The sequence below is a fragment of the Gorilla gorilla genome, chromosome 7, assembly GCF_029281585.2.
Source record: "Gorilla gorilla gorilla isolate KB3781 chromosome 7, NHGRI_mGorGor1-v2.1_pri, whole genome shotgun sequence".
Classification (NCBI taxonomy): domain Eukaryota; kingdom Metazoa; phylum Chordata; class Mammalia; order Primates; family Hominidae; genus Gorilla; species Gorilla gorilla.
This window is the reverse complement of record NC_073231.2, coordinates 50,283,050-50,293,384: the sequence shown is the minus strand read 5'-3', so window position 1 is coordinate 50,293,384 and position 10,335 is coordinate 50,283,050. Positions and strand designations below refer to the sequence as shown.

The 10,335-nt window shown below is 45.4% G+C and overlaps 1 protein-coding gene across 1 annotated transcript; it reads right to left on the bottom strand.

Moving 5' to 3' along the window:
• Positions 1-4,112: 4,112 nt before the first annotated feature.
• LOC129524322 (histone H2A.Z-like) lies at positions 4,113-4,910 on the bottom strand. The gene has a single exon (XM_055349626.2). It carries the CDS (start codon positions 4,887-4,889, stop codon positions 4,503-4,505), a length of 387 nt encoding a protein of 128 aa, XP_055205601.1. The 5' UTR covers positions 4,890-4,910; the 3' UTR covers positions 4,113-4,502.
• Between the last annotated feature and the right edge of the window lie 5,425 nt (positions 4,911-10,335).

Genomic DNA, 10,335 nt, shown 5'->3' with positions numbered 1-10,335 from the left:
TAACTTGTAGTTCAATGGACCCTTACCATGTCCACTGGCAAGTGTGCTCCCTTCGAGATCAGGACCTCCAACACTGCAGCACCCAGAGTTTCGGGGATGACAAGGATAAAATTCCCCAGTGGGCTATTGGGAATCATGTTGAAAGGGGCCATTCCTGCTTCCATCCCTTGAGTCCCGGATCCACATATTCTCTGATTAAGGACACAGTGCCATTTAGAGGTTTCTGATTTAGTGCATAAGTTGAATCTTGAAGGAGTGTGCCTCCGAGCTAGCACTTCCCGTTGTTTTTCAGGAAGCTGCTCCCAAGCTCTGTGAGGCCAGCTGCTTCAACCTGGAGCAGTCTGTCATATGACCATGGACCCTATGGCCAGGGGCCCCCTCCTGCCCCACCTTCACTAGGAAGTTGGGCCTCTTGTCAGATATTCTGCTGCTTGTAATTCTGTGTTTGTGAATCAGGAATCCCCCAAGCCTGGCAGAGGCTCTGTGGTCAGGAAAGGTCAATCCATGACCGGGTATCTAAAGTGGTGAGGATGAACTGCTGACCCTCCAAGATTGAAGGGGCACGATGTGGTTGGCTTTCACAGATCTGGTCTGGAAATATAGCGCCATACTGGGGCTCAGTATCGGCCCCTGTTGCTCACAAGTTGGACATTCGGAGGCAGCAATGGCTAGCTCTGCCTTGGTAAGTGAAAATCCACGTTGTTGGGCCCAAGCAGAGCCCCGTCTCTTCCACCGTGGGCATGCCATTCATGTCTCCAGCCGTTCTGGGGTGACTGAAGGTGGCCCATGTCCACTGGCAAGTCATTTTGTCTACTTGGTTGTTCAGTGCGTCTCTTGTGGTAGATGTTTCCAGTGGGCATTAACATGCAAATCAGAAGTCCTTGAACTGTCTACCCCTTTCCATATGCACATCCACATGCCTCTTTCTCAGGATTCCTTGTCTCCAATCTTCCAATCTGTTTCCTTCCAAGTCCCTGACCAGATGCTCAGACCATTGGTCATTGGCCAGGAATTTGTACATATTTTCCCTTCAGGCCACTTTTCCTCATACGTATCTACTCCTTGCAGCTTCCCCCATTGAGAACATTGTTCCCTCTTTCCGGGCCACCCGTCAGTGTGGCTAATGTCCGCTTTTAGCTCTACCCATGAACTGAGCAGATCCATCTGTAAACCAAGCTTGGGCTTTTTCCTTCTTATTTAGCCAGTCATATGGACTCTCCCTAGTAGGCTGTACACATAACGAGGGGAGGGCATGGGTGCATCTGTTGTGGGTGACATGGGCCTCTGGGCTTCTTGCTCATGCAGCTTACTCATGCCCTGTGGCCCCTCCAGGACCCAATCCTGATGGATCACTTCCATTTTATGATTGCTGCTGGACACATGTGACTTTATGACTTGCTGGGTCCAACAGAACCCAGTTCCCAGCAGTCACTTATGGACATGTGGTCACATGGTGTTTGGTGGCCAAGGGTTCTATCTCCACCAGGCTCCAGTAACAGTTGCTTCTCAAACAGCATAAGCTGCTCTGCTGTGGATATCATGGTCTTGCTCCAGAATCCCAGGAGGCTGCAATCTGATTCTTCCACCAGAGCTCGCCATTACCCATCCCCTCACGCTGCCTCCTTTCCAACTGCAGACTACCCCTACCCCACCAACACTATAGGGTCTGAAGATCAGATGGTCCAAGTAGCAGTGTGGTTTGCACTGTGGCCTGGACCTGTCACATAACCCTTTCCTGCTCCAGGCCTCACTCAAAGCTGGAAGCCTTCTGTGTCACCTGGTTTACAGGCTGGAGAAGTATTCCTGCATGTGGAAGGCACTGAATAGTAGTCCTCAGAGTGTGGGGTGTTACCTGCAAAACTCAAATAGCTCTACCAGGAGCTGTGCCTCCTTGTTTGTGGTAGGAGATTCCAGATGCAGCAATTTGCCTTTCACTTTGAAGTGGTTATCTTGGCATGCCCTCCATCACTGGACCTCTCAAAATGTCACTGAAGCAGCCAGTCCCTGAGTCATCATAGCATTTACTTCCCAGGAGCTTACCAAGACTTCTGGTATATGAGCCTCTCATCTGTCCTGTGCAATCAGCACAACGTCACTGATAGAATGGGTCAGCGTCATGTTCTGCTTGATGTCTGCGTGGTCCAGGTTCTCTTTGGACTATATCATGACAGAAGTTGGGAAACTTAATATAGTCCTGAAATAAACTATAAATGAATATTCCTGTTTCTCTTGTTTGAAAGCAAATATTTCTGGTTCTCTTTTCTAATTACAATGGAAAAGAATGCACTTGCCAAATCACTGGCTGCATCACCACGTACCTGATGCCTAGTCTGCCACGGTGACAATATCACATCCAGCCTTGCAGTGCAATCGGAAATGAAGTTGGTTACATCTGTGGTAGCCTACAGTCATTCTCTGGGGTGCAAAAGCAGGGATCACCCTGCAAATGCTAAGGGCCAGCACTGTGTATTCTATACGAAGGTCTTTAATGGTGCTCATCTGCACCGCCCCACTCCACCCCAAGGCAGTACAGGCCAGCAACCCAACATGAGGATTATTCCAACTGCCAAGCGTGAAATTCCTGTTGTATAATCAGGGACTTGGGAAAAGCCAACTGGGACCATGGAACCACTGGGCCCACTGTGAATGGGACTTCAGCCAGTACTTGGCCCCCACTCTAGCAGGGGCTCGGGATAACGCTCATGTTTTCAGGTATCAATGTCAACTCAGACCCTGTGCCAAGAATCCTTTAAATGTCTCCCAGTTTATAGTTACCTGAGTAAATGACCATAGCTCCCTTTAGGGAAATACTGGGGGAATCCTTGCAGTATATATTTGCCATGAGATTGCAGGGTTCTTACCCCTAGGGTCTTGGCCACCTCCTATCAGTGAATTTTGGATTTGAAAATTGGCTCAGTTCTGGAAACTGAACAAGAATCATGACTTTTAATTGAGGCAACTGCTCCTTCATTCTTTGCTTTTTTTTTTTTCCCCAAGGCGGAAGAATTTTTCTTAGTACAGAACAAAATGGAGTCTCCCCTGTCTACCTCTTTCTACACAGACACAGCAACAATCTGATTTCTCTATCCTTTCCCCACATTTCCCCCTTTTCTATTCCACAAAACCGCCATCGTCATCATGGCCCGCTCTCAATGAGCTGCTGGGTACACCTCCCAGACGGGGTGGCGGCCGGGCAGAGGGGCTCCTCACTTCCCAGAAGGGGCGGCTGGGCAGAGGCGCCCCCCACCTCCCGGACGGGGCGGCTGGCCAGGCGGGGGCTGCCCCCCACCTCCCTCCCGGACGGGGCGGCTGCAGGGCGGAGACGCTCCTCACTTCCCAGACGGGGCGGCTGCTGGGCGGAGGGGCTCCTCACTTCTAAGACGGGGCGGCTGCTGGGCGGAAGGGCTCCTCACTTCTCAGACGGGGCGGATCCCAGACAGGGCCGCGGGGCAGAGGCGCTCCCCACATCTCAGACGATGGGCGGCTGGGCAGAGACGCTCCTCACTTCCTAGACGGGATGGCGGCCGGGAAGAGGCGCTCCTCACTTCCCAGACTGGGCAGCCGGGCAGAGGGGCTCCTCACATCCCAGATGATGGGCGGCCAGGCAGAGACGCTCCTCACTTCCCAGACGGGGTGGCGGCCAGGCAGAGGATGCAATCTCGGCACTTTGGGAGGCCAAGGCAGGTGGCTGGGAGGTGGAGGTTGTAGCGAGCGGAGATCACGCCACTGCACTCAAGCCTGGGCGACATTGAGCACTGAGTGAACGAGACTCTGTCTGCAATCCCGGCACCTCGGGAGGCCGAGGCTGGCAGATCACTCGCGGTTGGTTAGGAGCTGGAGACCAGCCCGGCCAACACAGCGAAACCCCGTCTCCACCAAAAAAATATGAAAACCAGTCAGGCGTGGTGGCGCGCGCCTGCAATTGCAGGCACTCCGCAGGCTGAGGCAGGAGAATCAGACGGGGAGGTTGCAGTGAGCAGAGATGGCAGCAGTACAGTCCAGCTTCGGCTCGGCATCAGAGAGAGACCGTGGAAAGAGAGGGAGAGGGAGACCGTGGGGAGAGTGAGAGTGGGAGAGGGAGGGGGGAGGGGGAGGGGGAGGAGGGAGAGGGCTTTTTTTTTTTTTAAGTTTGTAATATGACCTTTATTGAGCTTATCCACCAGAGTGGAAATAATGTCTGTACAAAACCAAATGTCTGTTACTCTAACTTCTGCATCACAATTAAAATCCAAACAGTTTTTAAAAAACAGTCCACTCAATCAAAACCCACTACTTCAGAATCAATAGCTTCTTTGAAGCCACAGTAATACTTAAATAGGGTTAAGACTGGAATGCAGAAATTTGGTTGGTTGGAAAGCTAATTAAACTTCCAAATTGCTCACATAGAATTTCAAAAAGGCAAAACTGTGTTTTTTACGGAGATGCAGTCCACTGGAATCCGCAACACTGGACAGCTGGCAGAGTATTTAGAGTCCTGAGATATCAAGGAATCCAGGCAGCCTTTAGACAGTCTTCTGTTGTCCTTTCTTCCCAATCAGAGATTTGTGGATGTGTGGAATGACACCACCACCAGCAATCGTAGCCTTGATGAGAGAATCCAATTCTTCATCTCCACGGATAGCAAGTTGCAAGTGACCAGTGGTACTACGCTTTACCTTTAAGTCTTTGGATGCATTTCCTGCCAGTTCAAGTACCTCTGCGGTGAGGTACTTCAGGATGGCTGCGCTGTACACAGCGGCAGTCGCGCCCACACGTCCATAATTGGTGGTCCTAGATTTCAGGTGTAGATGAATACGGCCAACTGGGAACTGCAAGCCGGCTCTCTGCCAGCGGGAAATCGCCTTTGTCTTGGCCTTTCCGGAGTCCTTCCCAGCCTTACCGCCATCCATTTCGAATTCTGCTGAAGCTCAAGCAAGGCAGAGAAAGGGCTAATCAGACCCATGGCGAGACTCCTTCGTCCCACCGCGATTCAAACTGCCCATTCTTATCTTTTTTGATTGTAGCTGTTAAGCCGATAGCTCCCGGTAGGGAAGGATGGGCCTTCTCTACAAGCCCAGAAGGCTCAGGGAGCTTCAGTCAATAGCTTCAGAAGTATCCATCCAGGTATTTCCACCCATGTTGAAGGGCCCCAGGCTTTTCCTACAAGGGTTCTATCTTTTGCCTAACAGACCTTCCTTAGTTCAGCATCTAAACCTCTTAACAATTAGCTCCTTAACCCGCCAATCGCCTGAAAGTAGGGAGGAATCGAGGGGAGGCTAGAAGAGCGGAAAGACCGTGAAGGAAGGTTAGGTGAAAGGGTCTAAAAATGCAGTCCCAAATCCAAGTTTGGCAAGGCCGACAGAGTGCTTGAGTCAAGGTTGCTCCTTACAGCAGTCCTGTCTCCTGTTGGGTCTGCCTTGGTATCCCTGCCACATTTTATTTAATTTATTTATTTATTTATTTATTTATTTATTTATTTAGAGACAGAGTCTCACTCCGACACCCAGGCTGGAGTGCAGTGGCGTCATCTCGGCTCACTGCAACTTCCGCCTCCCCGGTTTAAGCGCTTCTCCTGCCTCAGCCTCCGGAGCAGCTGGGACTACAGGCGCGTGCCACTATGCCCTGCGTAGAGACGGAGTTTCACCATGTTGGCCAGGCTGGTCTCAAATTCCTGACCTCAGGTGATCCGCCCGCCTCGGCCTCCAGAAGTGTTGGGGTTACAGGCGTGAGCCAACGCGCCCAGATGATTTGGCTTCTTAATCACGCATCCAGAGGTGCTGGCTGGCTCCTGAGCCGGGAGACATCTGTGGGAAACTTCGCTTGCTTCTTGACGTTACTCACTGCTTGCCATTCAGCTTTCCAGGGGCTACAAAATGAGTCACCACCCTTTATCAGCTTTCAACTTACATTTTATTGCTGTTGTTTCATCTCCTATTATCCTTGTCCTTGTGGGTTTATGCCTTTTTATAAAAAGGCATTTGGGCCAGGCGCGGTGGCTCATGCTTATAATCCCAGCACTTTGTGAGGCCGAGGCGGGTGGATCACTTGAGGCTGGGAGTTTAAGACCAGCCCGGGCAACATAGTGAAAACTTTCCGTCTCTACAAAATGTAAAAAATTAGCTGGGCTAGGACTACGCCTGTAGTCCTAGCTACTCAGGAGACTGAGGTGGAAGGATCACTTGAGCCCAGGAGTTCGTGGATGTAGTAAGCTATGGTTATGCCACTGCACTCCAGCCCGGGTGACAGAGATCCTGTGTGTGAAAAAAAAAAAGGCATTTGGCTGGGTGCAGTGGCTCATGCCTATAATCCCAGCACTTTGGGAGGCCGAGGTGGGCAGATCACTTGAGGTCAAGAGTTCGAGACCAGCCTGGCCAACATGGTAAAACCCCATCTCTACTACAGATACAAAAATTAGCTGGATGTTGTGGTGCACACTTGTAGTCCTAGCTACTTGGGAGGCTGAGGCAGGAAAATCGCATGAACCTGAGAGACAGAGGTTGCAGTGAGCCGAGATCACACCACTGCACTCCAGCCTGGGCCACAGAGTGAGACTCTGTCTCAATAAAAAAATAAAAAAAAAATAAAGGCATTTGTGTTAGTGGGATATGGGAGGGAGATGAGGTAGTCGTGGGTTCAATCCTCCATTCTAACTGACCTCTTTAATAGGCTATTAACTGATTTCCCTGGACTTTTAAAAAAAAAAAAAATTTGGCCACGTGTGGTATTTCATTTTTAAAATTTATTTTAACTTTTTGTCGTTGTTGTTGAGACTGAGTTTTGCTCCTGTTGCCCAGGCTGGAATGCAGTGGCATAATCTCAGCTCACTGCAACCTCTGCCTCCTGGGTTCAAGCGATTCTCCTGCCGCAGCCTCCCGAGTAGCTGGGATTACAGGCACGCGCCACCACACCCGGCTGATTTTTTTTTTTTTTTTTTTTTTTTTTTTTGTAGAGACAGGGTTTCACCATGTTGGCCAGGCTGGTCTCGAACTCCTGACCTCAGGCGATCCGCTTGCCTTAGCCCCCCAAAGTGCTGGGATTACAGGTGTGAGACGCTGCACCAAGCCATAATTAACTTATTTTTTAAATTCAGACATTTCTCCACATAGTTGCTGGCCTTTTGAAAACAAAAGTTAGGTCCTATTACTCCCTTTTAAAAACTCTCCAGGCCAGGTGTGGGGGCTCATGCCTGTAGTCCCAGCACTTTGGGAAGCCAAGGGCGGGGGGTGGATTATCTGAGGTCAGGAGTTCGAGACCAGCCTGACCAACATGGAGAAACCCCATCTCTACCAAAAATACAAAATTAGCGGGGCGTGGTGGCACATGCTTCTAATCCCAGCTACTCGGGTGTCTGAGGCAGGAAAATTGCTTGAACCTGGGAGGCGGAGGTTGCAATGAGCCCAGATTGCGCCATTGCACTCCAGCCTGGGCAACAAGAGTGAAACTCCGTCTCAAAACAAAAAAAAAAAACGAAAACAATCAAAAACTCTCCACTGGCTTCCATACTTAGAATAAGAACCAAGTTCCTTGCTTTGGTCCTTGAGACCTTGGATGATCTGGCCCCAGGCTGCGTTTTGGCCCTCGCCTCCTGAAGCTGCCCCTCAAGTGTCTTTCTAACCACACACTGGCCTCACCGTCCTTCAGACATCACAAGTTGGTTTTGTCTCCTGACCTTTGTACCTGCTGTTTGTTCTACCTTGAACACACCTCCCAGTTTCTTCCATATCAGGCTCCCTCACTTTCTGATCTCTGACCAAATGATGAAAGGGTCAATCCATCAGAAGGGCATGTAACTGTTATATTGGTACTATGTGCCAAATCGTGTTTCAAAATACAAAAGCAGAGATAATATACTTAAAGGGAGAAAGAGACCTCAGTAACTGATAACAAACCAGATTAAAAATTAGTAAGGAACCACTTATATTCTGTCTACAAGGTTGGAAGTTAAAGGATGAATAAAGATACAACCTGCAAAATGAATCCAGCTTTAGCATGTCTATGTGCATTTCGGACAAAGAAAACAAGGCAAGGAAGCTTACCAGAGATAGTGTGGGGCATTATATAACAATAAAAGAGCCAGTTTGTCTTTAGAAATGTATATGCTCCTAATAACATAGCTTCTGAATGAAGTAGCAAAAATCAACAGAACTGAGAAAAATTCCAAACCATAATTGGAGACTTTGTTAGCATTAGTAGACAAAATGTGTAGGATGCTGCTAAAAGCTGTAAAGAGGACGTATAGCCTTGAAATTTATACAGTAGGAAAAAAAAAAGGTTGAAAAATTTATAAATTCTCAAGAAGTTAGAAAAAAACCTACCAAAATAAACCCAAAGTAAACACAAGCTAGGAAAAAAAATTGGTTCAAATATGCAGTAGGTGGAATAGACAGGTTTAAAAAGTAAGAGGAGACATTCTGAAGAATTAAACTGGAGGCCAGACAACTCTAGCCATATGGCTTCAGTCATGAGTTCTACCCAAAATACAAAGAAATACCTATCTTACCAAACTTACACATTTATTCCAGGTGCCAAAGAATGTTCATGTCCACCATAGTCCATGGAAGTTATTTGTGGCTATTACTAACCTCTTTTTTGCCAAATCAATAAATGAAAAATAGCATCTCCTTACTATTTTTGTTTGCAACTTATTATGATGTTCAACACCTAATATTAGCCATTTTTCACTTTCAGTATTTCATCTTTTTTGCTCATTTTCCTTTTTTCATTTTTAACTTTGTATTGTAATATTACTGTTATACATTATATTTGGTGAGTCTACAGTATATATGATTTATGTATATGTAGAATATTAAAATATTTTTGGTATAATATATATATTACATATTAGGTTTATATGTATACACATATATATAAATAAATCTAATATATAAATCTTATAATAAATCCAATATATACTTATACACACACAAATAAATGTATATTTACTTATCCATTTCTTAATAACTTGTTTTTCAAAAGATGTTTCCACTTTTCTGATAATGCAAACATAACCTTCTAGCAATTTTACATTTATGTTTAACCCTTGATCCATTTGGCATTTGTTAATATCGTGGGGTAGGGAGTTAAGCTTGGTATTTCACTCAAATGTGACCAACTGTCTCAACACCATTTTTTTTTAGAACAATGATTCTGTGAATTAGAAATGAAATCTATCATATATTGATTTTATATTTACACAGCAATCTGTCTCTGGGCTCTTTTTCAAAGAGTATTTATTCCTATCTGTGTTAAGTAAAGGAATAAATAAAGAGTATTTATTCCTGTGTTAAGTATTTTATACCACAAATCAATAAATTATAAAATGTTTTGTTAGAAGTCCACATCTTCCAAATTTCTCATTATTATCATACATTTTTTCTTCCAAATGCATCTTACTTCTTTTGATTTTGATAGGGATTGTCATGAATTTCAGGAAAGAATGAATGGTCTATATATTTGGGTCTTTCTGGGTTGATAGCATGTCTCCATTTTTTAAAATCTACGTCTTTTGATTAACCTTTAGTTTTCTTCACAAAGCTCTGTGACACTTCCTGTTAGATGTAATTCCACTTAATAAGCATTGTATTATTTTGTTATTGTGAATGGGCATCTTTTAATGATACAATTTCAAAATTAGTGTGGATAGATTATATTGATTTTTGTATAGTCTAGCCATCTTACAGAGCTTTTCTATTCATTCCAAAAGCAGGGCAAAACCAAAAACCCAAAAACCTTTCGGGTTTTCCCATAATCAAGTTGTCAAAAATGTTTTCTGTCTATTCTCGTATTAGTACTTTATTTCTTAGTCTTGGTAGTGGGGCTCCTTGTTTTGTTGACTTTAATTAATACTTTTAGTTCACCATTAAGATGTTTCATTGGGAATGCCATCATATAACTTTAAATATATTTATGACATTTACTTTTCCTAGCTTTATTTTTTAAAAATGAATGAGAGCTAACATTTGTCCTACACAAATTTATCAAACGGCACTCATTGTTAATCATGTTTATTTCTTCCTTTAATCTGTTAAAATAGTTAATAGCATTGATATAGTTTTCTAATCATTTTTGGGGGGATCTTTTAAAAATACAATTCCAGGTTGTATTTCCTAATATTTCACATAGTTTATGATCTAGGTTTCAGGTACTGTACTTGTACTGCTTATCAACTATTAAACCATTATGGATATTCTAATGCGTGATACGACCTTCCTAAGCCAGTCAGAAGTCCACATTATTCTTATAAATGTGTCTGGAGATTTGGGAGTGGAAGGTGGAACAGTATGGTGAAGAGTCATCTAGGACTCAATGGAACTAGATGTGGCTTATATTTGCCATTAAGTTATTAGATAATCCTTT